Source organism: Myotis nattereri (assembly GCF_964212035.1).
Source record: "Myotis nattereri genome assembly, chromosome: 4".
NCBI lineage: Eukaryota > Metazoa > Chordata > Mammalia > Chiroptera > Vespertilionidae > Myotis > Myotis nattereri.
The window spans coordinates 80372595-80397642 of NC_138079.1; the positions used below are offsets into that span (position 1 = coordinate 80372595).

The window sequence follows — 25048 nt, forward strand, 5'->3', positions numbered from 1 at the left end:
CCTCCAGCCCCTCCAGGTCCCTCCAGCCCCTCCAGCCCCTCCAGCCCCTCCAGTCCCTCCAGCCCCTCCAGCCCCTCCAGCCCCTCCAGCCCCTCCAGACCCTCCAGGTCCCTCCAGCCCCACCAGCCCCTCCAGCCCCTCCAGCCCCACCAGCCCCTCCAGCCCCTCCAGGTCCCTCCAGGTCCCTCTAGTCCCTCCAGCCCCTCCAGCCCCTCCAGCCCCTCCAGCCCCACCAGCCCCTCCAGCCCCTCCAGCCCCTCCAGGTCCCTCCAGGTCCCTCCAGTCCCTCCAGCCCCTCCAGGTCCCTCCAGTCCCTCCAGCCCCGCCAGGTCCCTCCAGCCCCTCCAGCCCCTCCAGCCCCTCCAGCCCCTCCAGCCCCTCCAGGTCCCTCCAGTCCCTCCAGTCCCTCCAGCCCCTCCAGTCCCTCCAGTCCCTCCAGTCCCTCCAGGTCCCTCCAGGTCCCTCCAGTCCCTCCAGTCCCTCCAGGTCCCTCCAGTCCCTCCAGGTCCCTCCAGTCCCTCCAGTCCCTCCAGTCCCTCCAGTCCCTCCAGGTCCCTCCAGTCCCTCCAGCCTCTCCAGCCCCTCCAGTCCCTCCAGCCCCTCCAGCCCCTCCAGTCCCTCCAGGTCCCTCCAGGTTCCTACAGTCCCTCCAGCCCCGCATGGATGCCAGGGACTGTTACACGTACTGCCGCCAAGAAAGCAAACGTTACCATTTCGTGGAGCTTAACTTTATATTGAGAGGAGGCAGTCAAAGAACGAGAAACAAGTAAACGACATAGAGTAGATGGTGTTAGGGGCTACAAGGAAAAACACAGTAGGAAAGGGGGTAGGAAGGACAACATGGCTCAATTTTATTTTATTTTTTAAAATTTTTTAAAAATATATTTTATTGCCCTGACCAGTTTGGCTCAGTGGATAGAGCGTCGGCCTGCGGACTGAAGGGTCCCAGGTTTGATTCCGGTCAAGGGCATGTGCCTTGGTTGCGGGCACATCCCCAGTGGGGGGTGTGCAGGGGGCAGCTGGTTGATGTTTCTCTCTCATCGATGTTTCTGACTCTCTATCCCTTTCCCTTCCTCTCTGTAAAAAATCAATAAAATATATTTTTTTAAAAAAATATGTATTTTATTGATTTTTTACAGAACAGGAGGGAGAGAGTGTTAGAAACATCGATCAGCTGCCTCCTGCACACCCCCTACTGGGGATGTGCGGGCAACCAAGGCACATGCCGTTGACCGGAATCGAACCTGGGACCTTTCAGTCCGCAGGCCGATGCTCCATCCACTGAGCCAAACCGGTTGCAGTGGTCAGCGATCTGCGGCTCACGAGCCACATGCGGCCACTAAGTTTCAATCGCACTGTACATGCGCGCCCACACGTGGTATTTTGTGGAAGAGCCACACTCAAGGGGCCACAGAGCCGCACGTGGCTCGCCAGCTGCAGTTTGCCGACCACTGCATGGCTCAATTTTAAACGGGGTTGGCGGGAAAGATTTCACTAAAGGTGATATTTGAGTTCAGAAGACAAAGGAGGCTCACGCCCTGGGAACCGCAGCACTTTCTAGTGCCAGGCCAGAGGCCCTTGTGGGGCAGGAGCAGGTGAGCAGAGGTGGTGGGAAGGACGGAAATCGGTAGGGCTTCATGTGTGGGTTGGCCATATCATGTACAGACCACTCTGGATCATGTCTGAGCAAAGCAAACGCTGTCAGTACATATGACAAGGCGACAGGCATAAACTTACAGTAGGACTGTAGTCAGTGAATCGGGAGGTGAGTACGGATACCCTGTGCATACGGAAAATGGGAAACCATTGGAGAGTTCTGAAAAGGGAAACGCCATGACTAATATTTGCTTTAATAACATCACTCTCATTGCTCTATTGAGAATAGACTGTAGGGGCAAGGGTAGAGTCGGAAACCAGTTAGGGGGCTAGTGCAATAATGCAGGTAAGAGATGATGGTGGCTTGTAGGAGGGTGGTAAGATGTGGTTTGATATTGGATACTGGTTATATTTTAAAAGTAGGGCAAAGAAATTGCTAATGAGTTGGATGTTGGGCATGAGAAAGAATATTCAAGCACAACCCCAAGGTAAGGTGGGAGGATCAGAAGAGGAGCAGGTTGTGGGGGTAAGTGTAGACATTTGATTTTGGACATACTGAGTTTGAGTTGTCTGTTTGATGTCCAGGCAGAGAAGTTAGTATGTAGTTGGACATACAGTCTGAGATTCAAAGTAGAGATCTGGGCTGGAGGTACACTCTTGGGGATATTATTGTAGAGAATAGAGGCCCAGTGCACAAAGTTCGTGCACAGGTAGGGTCCCTAGCAGCTGCCGGAGTCTCCCTTCCCCAGCTTCCATCCGGGGCCTTCCTTTGTTCCACGCCACCCCCTGGTGGTCAGTGCATGTCATAGTGAGCAACCGAACTTCCGGTCAGTCAAACTCCCAAGGGGACACTTTGCATATTAGGCTTTTATATATATAGACTAGAGGCCTGATGCATGAAATTCATGCAAGGGGCTCGGCCCTCACAGCCCCGGGGGCTTGCCTCGGCCCTCGGAGCCCCGGCTTCTTCCGGAAAGTTGCAGGAAGATTGTCCAGCTGTCCAGTCTAATTAGCATATTATGCTTTTATTATTACAGATAGTATTTAAAACTATAAGATTGAATGAGATCACATGGAGAAGGGGTGTAAATCAAGCATGTGAAACTCACGCCCACAGGCCACATGTGGCCCACAACGAATATTTTTATGGCCCAGCCAATATAATGGTCTGTAAGAAACGTTTTAATAATTATTAATAATGAACTACAATGTTCACTAATGACTGATTACTATACTAGTAATCATGCTGCATTCATTTCCCTTATGTGCCTTGCACGCAGGTGCACCATTTCTCTCCACTAATACTAGCAGGGAATGATTAGTCTTAGACTGACTTGTTTGGTGTGCGCAGCAAGAAATATTTTGCTTTTGGAGATCAAGAAAAATAGGTTTATTTGTGTTATGCTTATTAATTTGTGCAGTTATTCAGTGTCTGGTAAGTTAATGTTCAAGAAAAAATAATTTTTATTAGTAAAATGTTCTATTATTTTATGTTAACGATTACTCATTTATTTAGCCCTTTGTATTCAGCATGTCTCTATTGAAATAAACCTACATTTCTATGAAAATTGAAGCTTTTGTTTTTTTGTGGCCCACATAAACTTAAACCTTTTTTATTTGGCCCATGTTAGCCTTTGAGTTTGACATGCTTGGTGTAAATGGTGAAAAGAAATCTGAGGATTGAGCTTCCAGTCCTTAATAGAGCTGCCAGTCTACAGTGATCTCTTGGCTATTTCTCTAACATCTTGGGGTGCTCCTGAGTTAAAAAGGAGAGATGGGCCCTGGCCTGTGTGAGCCAGTTGGTTGCGCATTATCCCATGCACCTAAAAGGTTATTGGTTCAATTCCCGGTTAGGGCACATGCTGGGATTGTGAGCTTGATCCCCAGTAAGGAGCATGCAGGAGACAGTTGATCAAAGTTGTGCTTTTTTTAAAAAATATATATTTTTATTGATTTTTTACAGAGAGGAAGGGAGAGGGATAGAGAGTTAGAAACATTGATAAGAGAGAAACATCGATCAGCTGCCTCCTGCACACTCCCTACTGGGGATGTGCCCGCAACCAAGGTACATGCCCTTGACGGAATGGAACCTGGGACCCTTGAGTCCACAGGCTGATGCTCTATCCACTGAGCCAAACCGGTCAGGGCAAAGTTGTGCTTTTTTTAAAAAAATTAAATTTATTGGGGTGACATTGGTCAACATGAACATAAAGGTTTCAGGTGTGGGTTTCTATGGTATAAGATCTGTATATTGTACTGTGTGCCCACCACCCAAAGCCAGATCTTCTCCTGTCACCATATACTAGTATTATGACCCACTATTCCCCCCACCCCTTCCCTCTGGCAACCACCACACTGAGATTTGTGTTCATGAGTTTCAGTTTTATATCCAGCATACGAGTGAAATCATGTGGTTCTTAGCTTTTTCTCTCTCTTTTTAAAATATATTTTTATTGATTTTAGAGAGGAAGGGAGAGGGAGAGAGAGAGAAACATCAACGATGAGAATCATTAATCAGCTGCTTCCTGCATGCCCCCTACCGGGGATCAAGCCCACAACCTGGTCATGTGCCTTTGGTCGGAATCAAACCTGGGACCCTTCAGTCCACAGGCCAATGCTCTATCCACTGAGCCAAACCAACTAGGGTGGTTCTTAGCTTTTTCTAACTGACTTGTTTAACTTAGCATAGTGCTCTCAAGGTTCATCCATGTTGTTGCAAATGGTGCTATTTCATCCTTTCTTATGGCTGAGTAGTATTCCATTGTGCATATGTACCACATCTTCTTTTTTAAAAATATGTTTTTATTGATTTCAGAGAGGAAGAGAGAAGGAGAGATAGAAACATCAATGATGAGTGATAATCATTGATTGGCTGCCTCCTGTGCACCTCCCACTGCAGATCAAGCCGGCAACTCGGGCCTGTGCCCTTAACCAAAATCAAACCCAGGACCCTTCAGTTCAGAGACCAACCCTCTATCCACTTAGCCAAACCAGCTAGGGCTCCAGCATTATTTATTTAAGAGACTGTCTACTCCATTGCGTGTTTCTGGCTCCTTTGTCAAAAACTATCTGTCCATATAAATGTGGTTTTATGGCTGGGCTTGCTGTTCTGTTCTATTGATCTGTGTGTCTGTTTCTCTGCCAATACCATACTGATTTGGTTATCGTAGCTCTGTAGTATAATTTGAAGTCAGGTAGCATGATACCTCCAGCTTTGTTCTTTTTTTCTCAGATTGCTTTGGCTATTTGGGGTCTTTTGTGGTTCCATACAATCTGATGATTTCTCATTCTATTTCTTTAAAGAATGACATTGGGATTTTGATGGGGGATTGCATTAAATCTATATATTGCTTTGGGTAACATGGCCATTTTAACTATGTTGATTCTTCCAATCCATGAACATGGGATATTTTTCCATTTTGTTGTGTCTTTTTCAATCTCTTTTAATAATGCTTTGTAATTTTCCATGTATAGGTGTTTCACGTTCTTTGTTAAATTTATTCCTAGGTATTTTATTCTTTTGGTTGCAGTTGCAAAAGGAATTCCGCCCCCCACCCCCACCCCATTTCTTTTTCTGAAGCTTTGTTGTTAGTATACAGAAAGGCAATGGATTTTTGCACATTGATTGTATCCTGCAACTTGATTTGCTTATTGTTTCTAATAGTGTTTTGGTGTAGTCTTTAGGGTTTTCTATATTCAGGATCATTTGCCTGCAAAAAGTGACAGTTTTACACCTTCATTTCCTACTGGGATGCCTTTCCTTTCTCTGCCTCATTGTCCTGGCTAGGACTTCCAGCACTATATTGAGTAAGAGGAGTGAGACTGGACATCCTCGTCTTGTTCCTGATCTTAGAGGAAAAGCGTTCAGCTTTACCCTAGCTGGTTTGGCTCAGTGGATGGACTGTCTGCCTGGGGACTGAAGGGTCCCAGGTTCAATTCCAAATTCCAGTTAAGGGCACATGCCTGGTTTGCTGCTAGATCCCCAGTAGGGGGCATGCAGGAGGCAACCAATCAATGATTCTCCTCCCTGATGTTTCTATTTTCTCTCTCCCTTTCCCTTCTTCTCTGAAATCAATAAAAATATATATATATTTTTTTACAAAGCTTTCAAGTTTTCAATATTGAGTATGATATTAGCTGAGGATTTATCATATATGTCCTTTATTATGTTGAGGTACTTTCCTTCTATTCCTATTTTATTGAATGTTTTCATCATAAATGGATGTTGTATCTTATCATATGCTTTTTCTGCATCTCTTGATAAGATCCTATAATTTTTACTCTTTTTTTGTTAATGTGGTGTATTACATTGATCGATTTGTGTATGTTGAACCATCCTTGTGTCCATGGAATGAATTCCACTTGATTGTGATGTATCATTTTTTTGATGCACTATTGTATTTGAGTTGCTAGTATTTTGTTTAGGATATTTGTATCTGTATTCATCAGAGATATTGGTCTGTAGTTTTCTTTTTTTGTGTTATCTTTGCCAGGTTTTGGTATCAGGGTTATATTGGCCCCGTAAAATGTATTAGGAAGTATTATCTCTTCTTCAATCTTTTGAAAGAGTTTGAGAAGAATAGGTTTAAAATCTTCTTTGAATGACTGGTAGAATTCACTGGTGAAACCATGTGGTCCTGGACTTTTATTTTTTGGGAGGTTTGTGTTTTTTTTTTAATCATCACCTGAGGATATTTTTTCCATTGATTTTTAGAGAGAGTGCAAGGCAGGGGAAGAGACAGAGAGAGAAAAAAAAATCAATGTGAGAGAGACACATTGGTTTATTGTCTCCCAGACACAACCCCACCAGGGTCCAGGATCAAGCCTGCAACCAAGGTATGTGCCCTTGACTGGAATAGAATCTGTGACCCTTCTGTCTGCTGGCTGACACTCTAACCACTGAGCAAACTGACTAGGGCTTTGGGGAGGTTTTGATGGTTGTTTCAATTTACTCACTGCTGATCAGTTTATTTAGATTTTCCAGTTCTTCATGATTTAGTCTAGGAGGGTTATATATTTCTAGGAACTTGTCCATTTCTCCTAGGTTATTGAATTTGGTGGCATATCTATATATATAAAAGCCTAAGTGTCCATTAGACCGTCTGACTGATAGCTATGATACACACTGACCACCAGGGGGCAGACACTAAATGCAGGAGCTGCCATGACGTGCACTGGCTATTTAAAAAGAAACAGCACCGCGGAGCTGGTACCAATAAACCTACACTCAGCTTCCCCCAAGCAGGACACAGGCCTCACCACCATCCCAGAGCAACACCCCACCAAAGTGCAGCCAACGCTGCCAAGACCCCATGGTGCAAAATGAGGCCCACAGCCCAGCCCTGAAACTGTCACTGTGAGCACCGGGTAATGACATCATAGAGCAGGGGTTCTCAAACTTTTTAAACAGGGGGCCAGTTCACTGTCCCTCAGATCGTTGGAGGGCCGGATTATAATTTAAAAAAACAACAACCTATGAGCAAATTCCTATGCACACTGCACATATCTTATTTTGAAGTAAAAAAACAAAACGGGAACAAATACAATATTTGTATTTGCATGTGGCCCGCGGGCCGTAGTTTGAGGACCCCTGTCACAGAGCAACGCCCAGCTTCCTCTCCCTAGGGCAGTGATGGCGAACCTTTTGAGCTTGGCATGTCAGCATTTTGAAAAACCCTAACTTAACTCTGGTGCCGTGTCACATATAGAAATTTTTTGATATTTGCAACCATAGTAAAACAAAGACTTATATTTTTGATATTTATTTTATATATTTAAATGCCATTTAACAAAGAAAAATCAACCAAAAAAATGAGTTCGTGTGTCACCTCTGACACGAGTGTCATAATTTCGCCATCACTGCCCTAGTGACTAGCCTCCTTGGAGTTTCTTCGGCCCAGGAACATGACTTGCTTTATAACCAGGTGCAAACATTTTACACTTTAACCAAATGTCTGTGAAGCATTTTCACATGCCTCATCTCATTTGATCCTCACAGAAGTCCTGGAGTAGGTAGATAGGAGACTTGGTAGAATCCTATTTTCTTTTCATTAGCCAGAGAACGGAGATTTAGAAAGTTTAGAAACTTGACCCGACTGAAAAGAAGTAAGAAATGGTGGACCTTGAAAATGACTTCAGGTTTTCTCGCTGTGCAGAATATAGTCAAACACTGCTGCAGTTAAATATTTTACCCTTTGTTCTCCCTGTGTGATCTACAATAATAATGTGCTTCATGTTGATATTTACTGCTGTGTTGCTGACAATTACCTGAAAGAGAAGTTGGGGTGCTTCACTGGGCTGGAAAAAGTTTAGCTAAATCAGAAAGCAGGTCTAACTAAGCAAGTTTATTCTCTGTATATAAAAGGCTAAGTTGACTCACACATGTGTGATACATATAAAGCTCTCGCTGGCGCCAATTGCACACGTGCATTTCTTTTTTTTAAATATATTTTTTATTGATTTTTTATAGAGAGGAAGGGAAAGGGTTAGAGAGTTAGAAACACTGACGAGAGAGAAACATCGACCAGCTGCCTCCTGCACACTCCCTACTGGGGACGTGCCCACAACCAAGGTACATGCCCTTGACTGGAATTGAACCTGGGACCTTTCAGTCCCCAGGCCGACGCTCTATCCACTGAGCCAAACCGGTTAGGGCTGCACATGTGTGTTTCAATCTGTTATTGTTGATCATGAATTTGGTTGACACTTCTATTATAGAGAAAGGTGAGTAGCGGTATTAAAATATTTCTTCTAATTAATTTTCTTTCAATGTGCACAAATCCGTGCACTGGGCCTCTAGTAGTCTTTAATAATATTCTAGTATGATCCTTTGTATATCTGTGGTGACTTCTCCTCTCTCATTTCTGATTTTGTTTATATGGGTATTTTCCCCTTTTTCCTTAATGAGTTTAGCCATGGGTTTGTCAATTTTATTAACCTTTTCAAAGAACCAGCTCTTCATTTTATTAATTTTTGTATAGTCTTTTTATTATCTATTTATTCAAGTCTACTCTAATTTTTATTATTTCCTTTCTTCTGTTGATGTTGGGTTGCTTTTGTTCTTCTTTTTCTAGTTCTTTAAGATGTGATGTTAGATAGTTTACTTGGGATTTCTCTTGTTTCCTGATATGGGCCTGTAATAATATAAACTTCCCTCTTATTACTGCTTTCTCTGCATCACAGAAGTTTTTATATGTTGTATTGTCATTCTCATTTGTGTCTATATATCTTTTGATCTTATCTTTTATTTCTTTTTTGACCCAGTCATTTTCTTAGTGGTATGTTGTTTAATCTCCATGTATTTATGGGTTTCTTTACTTCCTTTTTGCAGTTGATTTCTTATTTCAAGGCATTGTGGTTGGAGAATATGCTTGGTATAATTTCAATCTTTTTGAATTTGTTGATGCTAGTTTTGTGGCCCAACATATGGTCTATCCTTAAGAATGTTCCATGTGCACTGGAGAAGAATGTATAATCTGATGAGAAGTTGTGCTTTCACATCGATGTTTCTCTCTCCCCTCCCCCGCTCTTTTTCTCTCTCAAAATCAATTAAAAAAATTTTCCTAGTTGGTTTGGCTCAGTGGATAGTGTCGGCTTGAGGACCAAAGGGTTCAGGGTTTGATTCCGGTCAAGGGTATGTACCTTGATTGCAGGCTCCTCCCCAGCCTGGGCCCTGGTCAGGGCGTGTGCAGGAGGCAACCAATCAATGTGTTTCTCTCACATCAAAGTTTTTCTTTGTCTTTCCCTCTCTCCTCCACTGTCTCTAAAAGATCAATGGAAAAATATGCTCAGGTGAGGATGAACAACAACAACAAAAAATCTTGCCCAGCCAGTATGTCTCAGTGGTTGAACATCGATCTGTGAACCAGGAGATTACAGTTAGATTCCCTGTCAGGGCCCAGGCTGCAGGCTTGATCCCCAATAGGGGGCATGCAGAAGGCAGCTGATAAATGATTCTCATCATTGACGTTTCTATTTCTCTCTCCCTCTCTGAAATCAATAAAAATATATTTTAGCCCTAACCGGTTTGGCTCAGTGGATAGAGCGTCAGCCTGCAGACTGAAGGGTCCCAGGTTCGATTCAAGTCAAGGGCATGTACCTTGGTTGCGGGCACATCCCCAGTAGGGGGTATGCAGGAGGCAGCTGATCGATGTTTCTCTCTCATTGATGTTTCTAATTCTCTATCCCTCTTCCTTCCTCTCTGTAAAAAATCATTAAAATATATTAAATATATATATATATTTTTTTAAATCTTATTTTATTTTTAAAAAGGAGGAGAGTTGAGGAAGAACCAGCAAAAGAGAGAGAGACAGGAGGAAATCTATGAGCCACATGAGAAGGTGTTGGAGAAGGCAGTAATCAAGTATGTCAAATGCTGCTGGTGGTTTAGTAAAATGAGGACTGGCCAACTGGAAGTCACTGCTGACTTGATGAGCAGTTTCCCTTTTGCTGGGGGCAAAAGCCTAAGTGTAGTGGGTTTAAGAAGAAAGAGGAGGGGATTGGAAATGACTAGTACAGACAGCTCATATAAGGAGTTTTGCTATAAAGAATTAACAACAAAGAAATAGAGTGATGATGGAGGAGTGTAGTAGATTCAAGAAAATTTGTTTTAAGACAAGATAAATAAAAGCATATTTATACTGGTGGGAATGATTAAATGGAAAGGGAAAACAAATGATGACATGGGACCTAGTGGCTGGTTAACCATAACTGGGAGTATGATGAGTTCATTCCTAGTAACTGGAGGGAGAGCAGAGCAAAGTGTGGTGGGTAGATAGGAGCTCTTAGAGCAGTGGTTCTCAGCCTAGGGGTCGTGACCCCTTTGGGGGTCAAACGACCCTTTCACAGGGGTCTCCTAAGGCCATCGGAAAACACATATATAATTACATATTGTTTTTGTGATTAATCACTATGCTGTAATTATGTTCAATCTGTAACAATGAAAATACATCCTGCATATCAGATATTTACATTATGATTCATAACAGTAGCAAAATTACAGTGATGAAGTAGCAACGAAAATAATGTTATGGTTGGGGGTCACCACAGCATGAGGAACTGCATTAAAGGGTCGCGGCATGAGGAAGGTTGAGAACCACCGTCTTAGAGTATCATCTGATGGCTTCTCTTTTCTCAATTGGGAAACAAGGCAGTGAGCTGAGAGTGAGGACAGGGCGGGAGCGCTGGATGGGTGAGGAGAGAGGTGAAGATTTAATAGTCACCTAGGAGTGTGGGAGAGTAAATGGACTAGGGAAATCTTGTCTGAGTGCTGGGCAGCATTAAGGACCCACTTATGTTTCCTGATTATGAATTTGAAGTGAGACTGGCAGCCATAGTTGAGTGTTTTCACCAGCTACTTTCAGCTGCTTGGGCAGGATCAGGGTAGATGAAAAATTGTGTTTACCAGGACTGTGGTTTTGCCAGGAGGTGTAACTAAGTGAGAGAGAGACAAGGGAGTGCTTTTCACTGACTGTGACCTTTAAGCTGGGTAAAAAAGGAAGTGAGTGGGAGACAGTAGACAGAAGGCAGGATCAATGGATTGGGAATTCAGTGAAGTAGAGGACTGACCTCTCCTTAACCAAGTTTCAGTCAGGTTCCTCTGAACCCTCTTCCGGACTAGGTCCTGACCTTGACCGCTTCCCCTCCCCCTCCCCCCATCCTTGCTGGGCCTGCCCAGCCCAATTTAGAGAGATATCTGATATCCTCTTTTTTAAATTAAAAATATATTTTATGTTTGTATTGATTTCAGAGAGGAAGGGAGAGGGAGAGCGATAGAAACATCAATGATGAGAGCATCATCGATGGGCTGCCTCCCGCAGGTCCCCCACTGGGGATTGTGCCCACAGCCAACTGGGAATCAAATCTCCACCTCCTGGTTCATAGGTAAATGCTCAATCACTGAGCCACACCGGCCAGGTGATAACTGATATTTTGATATCTGGTCACCCTGGCCTGTCTTCAGCAAGAATCCCGTTTAGTGTTTTTAGCTAGACTCCCCCTATTCATGGTATTTCCTTGCAGTAACTTTCCATTTTTTTTTTTTTTTTTTTTTTTTTTTTTTTTAAATATATTTTATTGATTTTATACAGAGAGGAAGGGAGAGAGATAGAGAGTTAGAAACATCGATGGGAGAGAAACATCGATCAGCCGCCTCCTGCACATCTCCCACTGGGGATGTGCCCGCAACCCAGGTATATGCCCTTGACCGGAATCGAACCCGGGACCTTTCAGTCTGCAGGCCGATGCTCTATCCACTGAGCCAAACCGGTTTCGGCTAGTAACTTTCCATTTACTGGTCCCCTCATTCTGCTTGTTAAGTATAAATCCCCAGCTGTCTTTGCTGTTTTTGGGGGTTGAGCTTCACCTCTCTCCCCTATTATGATAGCCTTGACACCTATTGACAATAGGTGTTCTGAATAAAGTCTTTCTTTTTTTTTAAAAAAAAAAATATATATATATATTTTATTGATTTTCTACAGAGAAGAAGGGAGAGGGACAGAGAGCCAGAAAAATCGATGAGAGAGATCGATCAGCTGCCTCCTGCACGCCCCCCAGTGGGGATGTGCCCGCAACCAAGGTACATGCCCCCGACCGAATCGAACCTGGGACCCCTGAGTCCGCAGGCCTATGCTCCATCCACTGAGCCAAACCGGTTCAGCTGAATAAAGTCTTTCTTATCATTTTAACAAACATCCAGTTAAGTTTTACTCAACAGGTCTACTAGATGAGGTGAACAGGAAACGGGAAGACTTGTTCTGGGAGCACAGGGACTCAGCAGGTTCTGAAAATCAGGCATATTTTTGGGAAACACCAAGACCTGTGGTTGGCCTTGGGCCAACGGGTCAGTCTGCTGGTGAGCGGCCTTGGGTGAAAGCTGGGCTGGCGGGGGCAGGGGAGGGGGTGGCGGGGGGGGGGGGGGCAGGGTTGGGCCTGACAATTTTCAAGCCACGAATTATTTCTGGGTTCAGTGCTAATCAAGATTGGAGTCCATGAGCACTTGGGCCATGAGGACCTTGCGTGGGGGTTTGGCACTGCAATTCTTGCCAAACTGGGAGGTGCAGAAATGAAAGCAGCAGGCAGGAGGGGACTTTCGGTGGGCTGTTGAGTCCTCATTCTGAAATGTCTGGGTCGTTTGGGGACAGCTCCTTAGGCCTCTAGAGATACCAGAAACCACAGGTGATGAACTTATTGAGGGGTGGACAGAGACTGTGTGCTGATTGTCATGTTCTAATTTGGAAAGAAAGAAATATAGAGCCCTAACCAGTCTGGCTCAGTGGACAGAGCGTCGGCCTGCAGACGGAAGGGTCCCAGGTTCAATTCTGGGGGTGTGCAGGAGGCAGCTGATCAATGTTTCTCTTTCCCTGATGTTTCTAACTCTCTATCCCTCTCCTTTCCTCTCTGTAAAAAATCAATAAAATATATTTTTAAAAAAGAAAAGAAACATGGAAGGAAGGAAGGAAGGAAGGAAGGAAGGAAGGGAGGAAGGAAGGAAGGAAGGAAGGGAGGAAGGGAGGGAGGGAGGAAGGAAGGGAGGAAGGGAGGGAGGAAGGAAGGGAGGGAGGGAGGGAGGAAGGAAGGAAGGGAGGGAGGGAGGAAGGGAGGAAGGGAGGGAGGGAGGAAGGGAGGGAGGGAGGGAGGAAGGGAGGGAGGGAGGGAGGGAGGGAGGAAGGGAGGGAGGGAGGGAGGGAGGGAGGAAGGGAGGAAGGAAGGGAGGGAGGGAGGGAGGGAGGGAGGAAGGGAGGGAGGAAGGAAGGGAGGGAGGGAGGGAGGAAGGAAGGGAGGGAGGAAGGGAGGGAGGAAGGGAGGGAGGGAGGGAGGAAGGGAGGGAGGGAGGAAGGGAGGGAGGGAGGGAGGGAGGGAGGAAGGGAGGGAGGAAGGAAGGGAGGGAGGAAGGGAGGGAGGAAGGGAGGGAGGGAGGGAGGAAGGGAGGGAGGGAGGAAGGGAGGGAGGGAGGGAGGGAGGGAGGAAGGGAGGGAGGAAGGGAGGAAGGGAGGGAGGGAGGGAGGAAGGGAGGGAGGAAGGGAGGAAGGAAGGAAGGGAGGGAGGGAGGAAGGGAGGGAGGGAGGGAGGAAGGGAGGGAGGGAGGAAGGGAGGGAGGGAGGGAGGAAGGGAGGAAGGGAGGGAGGGAGGAAGGGAGGGAGGGAGGGAGGAAGGGAGGGAGGGAGGGAGGGAGGGAGGGAGGAAGGGAGGAAGGAAGGGAGGGAGGGAGGGAGGGAGGAAGGGAGGGAGGGAGGGAGGAAGGGAGGAAGGAAGGGAGGGAGGGAGGGAGGGAGGGAGGAAGGGAGGGAGGAAGGAAGGGAGGGAGGGAGGGAGGAAGGAAGGGAGGGAGGAAGGGAGGGAGGAAGGAAGGGAGGGAGGGAGGGAGGAAGGAAGGGAGGGAGGGAGGGAGGAAGGAAGGAAGGGAGGAAGGAAGGGAGGAAGGCTGCAGTTATTGGTAAGGACAAAGTCTAGCTATGACTGACCACTGGGTAGGGTGAAGGTAAGATCTATGAGGAAATGGAATTTATTTTTTAAATATATTTTTATTGATTTCAGAGAGGGAGAGATAGAAACATCAATGATGAGAGAGAATCACTGATTCGCTGCCTCCTGCATGCCCCCCACTGGGGATTGAGCCCACAACCAGGGCACGTGCCCTTGGCCAGAATCGAACCTGGGACCCTTCAGTCCACAGGCCGACGCTGTATCCACTGAGCCAAACCAGCTAGGGCGGAAGTGGAATTTAAGTAACTGCCAGGCCAGGGTGTTGGAAGTCTCATCAGTGTCGATACTGAAATCAGCAAACACGGTGGCAGGGGTGGTGTTGGTGAGATCCAGGAGTCACACTCTGTGTTGTGGGCAGCAGAGATGACCCCTGACATGCCACAGTTTAACTGCTCATGAGACCTCTCCCTGGCCACATTTCGGCCGGTTTGAGCCCCTTCCTCTCCTAAGTAAATGTTGCAGATAATATAAAGCCAAAGACGAGTGGGAGGAAAGTGGTCATTTCCTTAGGCTCAAATGACAGTGTAACCATAAAGGAAAGTTAGGAATTTATTACTGAAGCTCTCGAAGCTTAATTTCCTAATGAAAAAAGGAAATAATAGCAGTACCTACTTACCTCACAGAATGGTGATGCATATTTAATGAGGTACTGCATGCAAATGATAACATTGAACATGTCAGCATTGTTCTCAAGTGCCTATTAGTTCGTTTAACTCTCATAGTAACCTTATGTGGGAGATTTTAGTTAATCCCCAGTTTACAGATGGAAAACGTTGCCAGGTGGTGATGGTGCCGGTACCTGGAGAGAATGAAAAGGGGGGTCCTAACTCCCGGAGGCTCACAAATCCTCCAATTTCTGCTAGAGGGGAGAGCACCCTATCCCCATGAAAGTAGGCACAAAAGCAGGCGGCGGGCGGAGAGGACCGATTATGGCCTGCGCGGCAATGGCGCCCTCCGGTGGCGGAAGTAAAAAGCGCAGCCGGTGGGCTGGATCGGGCGCTAGCGAAGGGCACGGGGGTGAGTAATGATTCCAGGACCCGACCGACATCCCGGAGATCCGAGAGGCTGGAGTAGGACCCCCGAAGGCATAGACCGACGAGGCCCCGCGTTCCTGGCGACAAACCTAGGCCAGGTGTCGCGACCCCGCCCACCTGCAGGTTGTCGGCAGCCGTAACCACACGCCCCTTCCAGCGGCGGCTCTTCCGGGCGCCTCCGAGCTCGGAGTGGGATCCTGCTCGGGCGACGGGCGCTGGTTTGCATCAGGGCGGTGGGTGCTGTAGGAGCCCAGGCCTACACCCAGCAGGAGCCGCGCGCCGGAGGGGCAACCCAGGTCACATCCCGGGTGCACGTGGAGAGGGAGACGCGCTGGCCAATGGAGCCCAGAAGGGGCGGGGCTTCTCAGGACGCGCCCACGGGGCGGGGCCGGACCCGGGGACCAATGGGCGCGTGTGCGGGGGGGGGGGGGGCAGGCTCCCGGCCTGGCATCCCGGTAGCCGCAGCTGTCTTTTCCGGCACTCGTCCCCCCTCCGCGCGTAGCGGACCCCTCTGGCTCTCGGGGATCCCCCCGAGCAGCTGCATCCTCTGGGTGGGTGAGTGAGCGCTCTGCCGCACCCGGGCTGTGGGGGTGCTCATGGCCGGGGAGAAGGTGCATCGCGGCCCCCTCCTACCCGCCCCGGGAGAAAGTGGGCAGGAACCGGTGGGGGAAGGAGGATCCACCTTGCGTTGCCTGCCCGTGTTTCTGTTTTGGGGGTCGATGAGTGTATTTGGAGGGTGCCTCCTGTGGTGAGAAGCATCTGATGGGGCCAAGGAGAAGAGGAGCTGGTTTAAGATGGGTCGAGGAAGAGGGTTGACGGAGGGTGGGGCGTGGGATGGTTTGGAAGTTTCTTATTGACGTTAGGTTAGGCGACTGCAGGGGAGGGGGTCGTCTCAGAACTGCGGAGGAGGGGGTGAGGAGGGCTTCCTGCCCGTAACTCACTTCCCTTTTGGGGGATTTGCTTCCTCTTCTACGGCTAGCTAAGAAGGAAGAGAATCTCTGCCCCTTTCCAGAACCACTGTCATCTCTAGTCTCAGGGATATGGGGCAAGGTGTGGCCCTCAAAAGCTGAAAGGGGCCTTGATACTCAAACTCTGCCATTGTTGGGGCAGTGGCCAGGGCCCCCCACTAATTCTTTATGTATGTATGTTTCCTTGCAGCTCTCCCTTTGGGTGTAAGGCATCTGGGTGTTCCCTTAGAGGTGTATTTGGGGGGGCAGGGGGCGCTCAGTGGAGCTGCTCTCCATTCAGCACACTCTCTTGTGCAGGTCTCATAATCCGTGGCTGGCCTCCTCTACCTGCTCGCAGCCATGGCGAGTGAAAACTCCCCTTTGCTGGCCTACCGGCTCCTGGGGGAGGAGGGCGTTGCCTTCCCTGCCAGTGGGGCTGGAGGACCTGGAGGTGAATCTGCCCGGAAGCTCTCCACCTTCCTGGGTGTGGTGGTGCCCACGGTCCTGTCCATGTTCAGTATAGTTGTCTTCCTGAGGATTGGTGAGTGGACGTGGGGAGGGGCTTACAGGGGGTGAAGTGGGGAGCAGGGGGCCTGGGATGAGGTTGTGGAAGGGCTGGAGGTTACTGAAGGCCAGTGGGTGAGGGGTGGTGGGGGTGGGAGTGAGCCGCCCTCTGACCTGCTTTGCCCCTCATGTTCCAGGGTTCGTGGTGGGCCATGCTGGGCTGCTGCAGGCTTTGGCCATGCTCCTGGTTGCCTACTTCATCCTGGCGCTCACTGTCCTCTCTGTCTGTGCCATTGCCACCAACGGAGCTGTTCGGGGCGGTGGAGCCTACTGTATCCTCCAGTGTTGATGGACTTGGGGTCTGGGCTCTTCCATCTTGTAGGGAGGAGGCAGGGGTCACTCCCTCATCCCTTGGGGGGCAGGGCAAGAGGAAGCAAGCTCTAATGAGTGTTCTGGAGGCAGGCTGAAATGGGGAAGGTGACCCACATGGCTTTACATGTTAGTGCCACTTTCTAGTCCACCAGGCATCTTCCAGCTGTCATTTTGGTCCTCCTAACAGTCTTGTTGATTAGATTGCATTCATGTTACAGGGGAGGAAACTGGAATTCAAGAGCACCAGGAACTTGTGTGAAGCCACAAGGCTTGGGATTGGCTGTGCCCTGGGAACTCATGTAGATAGACCAGACCTGTAGGGTCAGCTGCAGAATGCTCTGTGCCAGGGCCCTTCCTCATGCTCCTTTTCCCTTAACACTCACCCCCTGTTTCCACTTTTAGTCATGATCAGCCGGACCCTGGGACCTGAGGTTGGAGGCAGCATCGGCCTCATGTTCTACCTGGCTAATGTCTGTGGCTGTGCTGTCTCCCTATTGGGGCTGGTGGAGTCCATGCTTGATGTCTTCGGGGCGGGTCTGTTCTCCCCACCCTTGTCATGGAAGCTCTGTGGGTTTGCAGGGTCTGGGATGCTGGAATTGTAAGGAAAAGAGGCCCTTCCCAGGAGAGGGGCGAAGTGCCCCATTAGCTTGTCTTTCTTGAGGTTTTACCGTGTGCCCAGCCATGTGTAGATGTCCAAGAGACTGTCCTGGCCCACAGGGAGCTTACCATCCAGTCTCAGAGGCCAGCTGATACCCCTAAAATCGACTGCAAGATTAGTGGTACACACCAGGCAGGGCTTGGATGCTGGGATTCAGTTTAGTGAGGGAATAGGGAAGGTGGCCTGAGGATAGGTGGGCCAAAGAGGGGGGGGGAATCTATTCCTGCTTTGTGTCATGGTTAGGGTCCCTCCAAGGGGCCTGGCCTTCTAACTCTGTTTCTTCCTCTGCAGATGCCACAGGGTCCAGTGGGCTCCGGGTCCTGCCCCAGGGCTACGGCTGGAGTTTGCTTTATGGCACCCTGCTTCTGGGCCTGGTGGGTGGGGTCTGCACGCTGGGGGCTGGCCTCTATGCCCGTGCCTCCTTCCTCACATTCCTGCTGGTCTCCGGTTCCCTGGCCTCAGTGCTGGTCAGCTTTGTGGCTGTGGGGCCCAGGGTCATCCAGTTGACCCCTCGGCCTGGCCCCAATGGCTCCTCCCTGCCACCCCAGGTTGGCCACTTCACTGGCTTCAATAGCAGCACCCTGAAGGCCAACTTGGGCGGTGAGCTGGGCTCATGGGTGCTGGGGCAGGCATGTGTGGGAGCTGGGCCCTTGGAATCCCTGCATGAGAACAGATGTCATAGCGAACTGGGGGCAGGAGACTGGGCCTCGGAGCAGAGCAGTTTAAATAAGATCTGTTTGGTGTGGGTGGCTGCTGTGTGTCTGGCCCAGCAGGCCGCAAGAGGTGACCGCAAGACAGTCCCTGCCTTAGAGGAACTTGTTTAGTTGGAGAGATAAGATGCACATTCAGGAAACAATTAAGTAGCATAATAGACTGCATGTGATTCAAGTAGACAAGAATCACAGAGGAGTCAAGAGGAGTCAGATGGGAGTATGGGCTGGGGAGGTGGGAGTAGGTGGAGCTGGAGGTGGCCCGAGGTAGGCTGGGGAATTCAGGTAGGTGCAGGAAGGAAGGTGTCTCGAGAAAGAGTATAGATGAGGCCTGGAGGGAGGAACTGTGTATACAGGAGTAGGAGGTGATGAGGAGCTGAGCCAGGCCATGATGGGTCAGGGGTAGGGTCTTGGTGAGTTTGGTGGGGGAAATGGGGTTGTGGAATGTGAGGAATGGGTGGCAGGGCCGAGATGCCTGGATCACAGAGAGATGGTAACACCTCCTCCCTGGGAACAATCCTTCCTCAGCTGGCTACGCAAAGGACTACACCACAGGGGCCATGATGACCTTTGCCAGCGTTTTTGCCGTCCTTTTTAATGGCTGCACAGGCATCATGGCTGGTGCCAACATGTCTGGTGAGAGTCCCTGCCTACTGCCTCATGGGGGTGGGGGCTGCCACCCTGGGCCCCTACCTGGGTACTGAGGACTCAGGGATGTAGGGGATGGTGGAAGGCTGATCTCCCTCCCTCTGCCCCCCTCCCTCCAGGCGAGCTGAAGGACCCCAGCCGGGCGATTCCTCTGGGCACCATTGTAGCTGTCGCCTACACCTTTTTCATCTACATCCTGCTTTTCTTCCTCTCCAGCTTTACCTGTGACAGGTGCCTGGGGAGGGGGTGAGCCCTGCCCTCTAGGGAGTGAAGGGGTTGTTGGGACAAAGTTGATGCACCGGGATCACCAAAGAGAGCACAGGTTGGAGCACAAGTTGTTGGGGTAAAGGGGAAAATGGGAACTGTTTCTCCCAAGGGAGAGAGAGAGAGAGAGAGAGAGCTGCTGCAGCTGCCAATGGGAGGGTTGGCTAAGTGATAGATAACCCGCAGCCAGCATTTGCCATGTGCCTGGTACTGTTATAAGCACTTGGTTTGAGGGTGGGGAATGACTTTCTAGTCAAATTCCATAAACAGTTGGCTCCTTGTTCATATACTGCTGGGAATGTCTGTCCAAAGCAGCCCAACAAGAACCCATGAATGTCAAGTCCGTCCCCCTGGCACACTTGATCTGTTACTGTGCCCCCTGAGATAGGAGCTGGATCAGTTGAGAACAGTGACCTCTTAACCTCACACAATGTGGTGGGTGCTTTTCTCACAAGGACCCCAGGTGGCTGCACATTTCTTTTCCATGTCTTCCTCTTTCCCTTCCTGAAGGATCCTGCTGCAGGAGGATTATGGGTTCTTTCGTGCCATCAGCCTGTGGCCCCCACTGGTGTTGATTGGCATCTATGCCACATCAATCTCAGCCTCCATGAGCTCCCTTATTGGTGCCTCCCGCATCCTCCACGCCCTGGCCCAGGACGACCTCTTTGGTGCGCTGTCCCCTGCCTCCTTGCCCAGCTCTGAGCATGCCCTCTGTGTCTGTCTCAGTCTGTGCTTGGCCCAGGCTAATGTGCTGCTGCATTTCTGTTTGCACAGGAATGATCTTGGCACCAGCCAAGGTGGTATCCCAAGGGGGGAACCCCTGGGGGGCTGTGCTCTATTCATGGGGCCTAGTCCAGGTAAGCCTTTCTCTTTAATCTGCCCTTCCCCTCACCCTAGGCCCTCTCCGGGTATGCTTGCAGGATCAGGGGGAGCTAAGTTGTGGGCTGGGAGAAATAAACGACAAGGCAGGACGCATTGGCGTTTGGTGGGGAGTAGCTCAAATGCCCAGCCTTTTGGTCCTTGTCCAGCTGGTGCTCCTAGTTGGGAAGCTGAACACACTGGCTGCTGTGGTTACTGTCTTCTACTTGGTGGCCTATGCTGCAGTGGACCTGTCCTGCCTGAGCCTGGAGTGGGCCTCGGCCCCCAACTTCCGGTGAGACAATGCCTGTGTCCCCTGAAAAAGAGGACGAATAGGAAGGACTCAGACCAAGGGGGGTACATCTGGGAATGGAATGGAGTGGCCTGGTGTTGAGGGCTGGCCCTGAGTGTCCCTCCTTCTCTCTGTCCACCTGCAGCCCCACCTTCAGCCTGTTCTCCTGGCACACCTGCTTGCTGGGGGTAGCCTCCTGCCTGCTCATGATGTTTCTCATCAGCCCTGGGGCTGCAGGCGGCTCCCTGCTGCTCATGGGCCTGCTTTGTGGCCTGCTCACAGCTCGAGGCGGCCCCAGCAGCTGGGGCTACGTCAGCCAGGCCTTGCTTTTTCACCAGGTTGGAGGATCTCTGAGGAGGGTGGGAAGGGGAGGAGGCAGTCTGGGAAAGCTCACCCTACAAAGAGGCTTCCTCTTCCCTCGGCTAGAGTTGGGGTTCCTGTCTGGTAGGTGTCGAGTGGGGGTTGCCCAATTGAGCCCTTCCTCCCCACCACCTCACCCTGTCCCCAGGTCCGTAAATACCTGCTTCGCCTGGACGTGCGGAAGGATCATGTGAAATTCTGGAGACCCCAGCTGCTGCTCCTGGTGGGGAACCCCCGGGGCGCCCTGCCTCTGCTTCGGTTGGCCAACCAGCTCAAGAAGGGAGGCCTCTATGTGCTGGGCCACGTCACGCTGGGAGACCTTGGTGAGTTGCCCGCCACTTCTCCTTTGCTTCTGGTCTCAGACGTTCTTGTTATTCTTTGCGTCCCAGAGGCCTCATACTTCTTCCCAGATGACCCTTCCATCCAGCACACAGCCCTGTCCACACTTTTCCTTCTGCGTACTTGGGGCTTGGACTCTAGGAGGAAGAACCTGAGCTTGGCCCACATTTGCTGCCTTCCTTCTTCGTAGACTGCCTGCCCTCGGACCCCGTGCAGCCACAGTATGGGGCGTGGCTGAGCCTTGTGGACCGGGCCCAAGTGAAAGCCTTCGTGGACCTCACCCTCTCACCCTCTGTGCGCCAGGGGGCTCAGCATCTGCTGCGGATCTCAGGCCTTGGTGAGCTCCTCCCTGGATCCCCTCTGACCCCTCTGTGGCCCTTGTCAGTCTCTGCTTCCCTCCCCTCCACCACCCTACAGACTGCAAACCCCAAAACGAACCCACAATCTAATGCAGATAAGATGTGGCACTCAAAGATAATAAGACAGTATGTGATCAGGTCTTGGAATAGATGCTTAAGGACTAGACACATTATTTTTTTCTGATCCAAAAATTGGGGCACAGGCTCTGAAAACAAAGAGCCTGTATTTGTATTTCTGGGGACAAAGGGAGTATTATCTGAAGCTGGGGCTGCCCCATCAAATCTGTGACAGATGGTTTCTAACCACCCGAGTTCAAAGAAAGGAAGACCAGTGGGCACTTTTGTGGTCTGCAAAGGGTTTTTAATGAGATAGTATCTCAGCTGGGCCTTGAAGGGGTGGAAAAGGAGGGAGGGCAGTAACACGGCCTCCACAAAGATTTGGAGGGCGTGTGGGGCTGGTGCGTTTGGGTGGAGTGGAAGATTCCCAGCTTGTGATTGTTGTAGTGCTGAGGCCTCTGGCCTTGCACCCCAGCTTCCTCCAAATCTGTGCTCAGCTGCCTCCTCTTTTCTTAACCTTGGGGCTGGCATCTGAGCCCTCTCTGAGTGCATGCTTCCTTCTCCACTTAGAATCTGGCTAAAGATCAAGTGTTGGACGTTGCCCTGTTGGGTGTAAGTCAGAACCCTGGAACATGCTCAAGAGGGGGTGTGACTAGTTTAAATTGTAAGATCAGCTAGAGTTCAGGGGTTGAGGTGTTTTGGGATGCTATCAAGTGTATGAGATAGATCCTGGAGCATCTAAGGGCCCGGTCTCTTTTGCGGGGAAACCTGTGCCAAGCAAGAGACCTACTTTTAGGAAATTTACCCTGCAGAAAATGATTCAAATAAAAGCAAAATGATTTCCTTTAAGTTTCCTTTAAACAAATTCTCCTGGCAACCCATTTGTTTCAAGAGAAAGGATCTTAGAAGAGGTCGCAGAGTCAGCCCTCTTAAAGGGGGGGAATTATCTGATTCCACATTGGTTGTTCAAAAATAAAAAACCAGGAGCCGTTGGCAGGGACTTGGGGCACTGTGGTTGGTGCACACACCGGCCCAGTGGCTCAGAGAATGGGCTCTGGTGCTGTGTGCATTGTGTTTACCAGCCACCCCTGTACCTGCCAGCCATGAATCTTTGGGCAGGTGACTTCACCGCCCTGTGCCTCAGTGTCCTTATCTGTAAAAGGGAGTGAGTAAATAGTCCCTATGAAATTGCATTGCTTCAAGGATTAATGAGTTAGATAAAACACAAAGTGCTTTCAACAGGATATGGCCCCTGGTTAGCATGCAGATGGTAGCGGTCCCTTTCCCAGGGATCATGCTTTGGACATGCCATCGTTAGGGAAACAGATTGTGCAGCACCGAGTCCTCCCCCAGCGGAGTCTGCAAGCTGTTTCCCTAGATATCGAGGCCATCAGCTCGACTAATCAGGGGTCTGGTCCGCCCAGAGGAGTCAGACGCTCATTGCCCATCATGAAAAATGTGTGTTGCTAGAAGTTTGGAGTGAATACATTTTACTGCCACTGAAAGTGCTCATTAGTTAAAAGAATCTTAAGGTGAAACTTAGCCTATTTATTTATTTATTTATTTATTTATTTTTAAAGGGGAGAATGATGATTTTTATTTTTTTAAAATATATTTTGATTTTTTTACAGAGAAGAAGGGAGAGGGATAGAGAGTTAGAAACATCGATGAGAGAGAAACATCCATCAGCTGCCTCCTGCACACTCCCTACTGGGTATGTGCCCGCAACCAAGGTACATGCCCTTGATCAGACTGGAACCTGGGACCCTTGAGTCCGCAGACTGACGCTCTATCCACTGAGCCAAACCGGTTAGGGCAAAACTTAGCCTATTTAAATGGGGGGATTAGTCATGGAGATGAATCAAATAAATGCATGAGAAAGTGTTTGGGAAAACTAAAACTCATTATGCAAACCTGCATAATGTTGCCCTAAGAACCCAAGCACAGTACAAACAAATGTCACACCTGATGTTGCCATCAGCATGTATGAGTGGATGCGTATAGCGTGGTATAAACTCAGCTGGTGAGTCTGGTTCCTGTTGTTTTCTTCCTATCCCCCCCTCTCTGCCCCCAGGTGGCATGAAGCCCAACACGTTGGTCCTGGGTTTCTACGATGATGCTGTACCCCAGGATCACTTCCTGACAGACCCGGCTTTTTCTGAGCCTGCTAATGGTACCCAGGAGGGCGGGTCCCCAGCCCTGAGTACCCTGTTCCCTCCACCCCGGGCTCCTGGGAGCCCCCGAGCTCTAAGTCCTCAGGACTACGTGGCCACAGTGGTAGACGCCCTCAAGATGAACAAGAATGTGGTTCTGGCAAGAGCCTGTGGGGCCCTGCCCCCTGAGCGTCTGAGCCGGGGGTCCGGCAGTACCTCTCAGCAGCATCATGTGGATGTGTGGCCCCTCAACCTGCTGCGGCCTCGGGGTGGCCCTGGCTACGTGGACGTCTGTGGACTCTTCCTGCTGCAGATGGCAACCATCTTGGGCATGGTACCTGCTTGGCACAGTGCCCGGCTCCGGATCTTCTTGTGCCTTGGGCCTCAAGAGGCCCCTGGGGCGGCTGAGGAGCGTCTCCGGGCCCTGCTGAGCCAGCTGCGGATCCGGGCGGAGGTGCAGGAGGTGGTATGGGGTGACGGGGCTGGGTCCGGACAGCCCGAGGAGGAGGAGGAGGAAGGGGACTTCGTGAACAGCAGGCGGGGAGACTCCGAGGCAGAGGCCCTGGCCTGCAGCGCCAATTGCCTGGTTCGGGCCCAGCAAGGGCGCGGCAGAGGAGGGCCTGGTGGGCCTGAGGGTGGGGATGGTGAGGAGGGGCCCACCACCGCTCTCACCTTCCTGTACTTGCCGCGGCCACCTGCTGATCCTGCCCGATACCCCCACTACCTGGCCCTGCTGGAGATTCTGAGCCGGGATCTGGGCCCCACGCTGCTCATTCATGGTGTCACCCCTGTCACTTGCACTGATCTCTGATGCCTTGTTGCTGAAGTAGGTGTCCTGGCTGGCAGCCCCCCTTCACAGCAGATGAGGAGGGAAGGGCTGCCTCCTGCCTGCCCTGAACATGGGACACATGGCCAGGGGGAGGTACTAGGGGGTCCTGGCTAGGGCAGCTCTAGATCTTTAGGAGCGGGCCCTGACGCACTGATGAATGCAGGGCAGCCCTCCCTGCCCAGCCAGGGGGCGGAGTCAGCTCTGCCCGCTCCTTCCCCGCACGGTGCCTTGATGGGGGCTAGGTCTCTGCTTGAGACTCTAGGCTACCTCAGTCTCCCCCTCACCTGACAGACTCGCTGACCCCGAGGTTGTGATGTTTTTGTTCTGTTTTATTTTTCTAACTGCTGAACCGAATAAAAGACCTAAACACTACTGTGGCTCAACACTGCTGGCGGGGGTGGGGGTGGGGTAGGGGGGACAGGAAGAGGGAGAGGTCTGTATGGCCGGGATGGGGGAGAGAGGAGCGCTGGGGTGTCCAGGGGCGAGGAGGCCACGTGCAGGGCTGGCGGAGGCAGCCCGGGGAGGCTCGTGGCCACGGGGGCTGCCCGCAGCCCCCAGACCCGGGCTCCAGCGAAAGCCCTGCCT

The 25048-nt window shown here is 50.2% G+C and overlaps 1 protein-coding gene across 1 annotated transcript; it reads left to right on the forward strand.

Annotated features, from left to right (window-relative positions):
- Positions 1-16420: 16420 nt before the first annotated feature.
- Positions 16421-24835, forward strand: SLC12A9 (solute carrier family 12 member 9; the record flags this gene model as incomplete). The annotated part of the gene is made up of 13 exons (XM_081090322.1): positions 16421-16601; positions 16762-16896; positions 17339-17470; positions 17886-18194; positions 18833-18940; positions 19072-19183; positions 19727-19884; positions 19991-20073; positions 20245-20369; positions 20512-20704; positions 20875-21049; positions 21256-21402; positions 23556-24835. The coding sequence occupies 13 exons, from the start codon at positions 16421-16423 to the stop codon at positions 24443-24445; spliced, it is 2748 nt and encodes a 915-aa protein (XP_080946448.1). The 3' UTR covers positions 24446-24835.
- Positions 24836-25048: the final 213 nt, after the last annotated feature.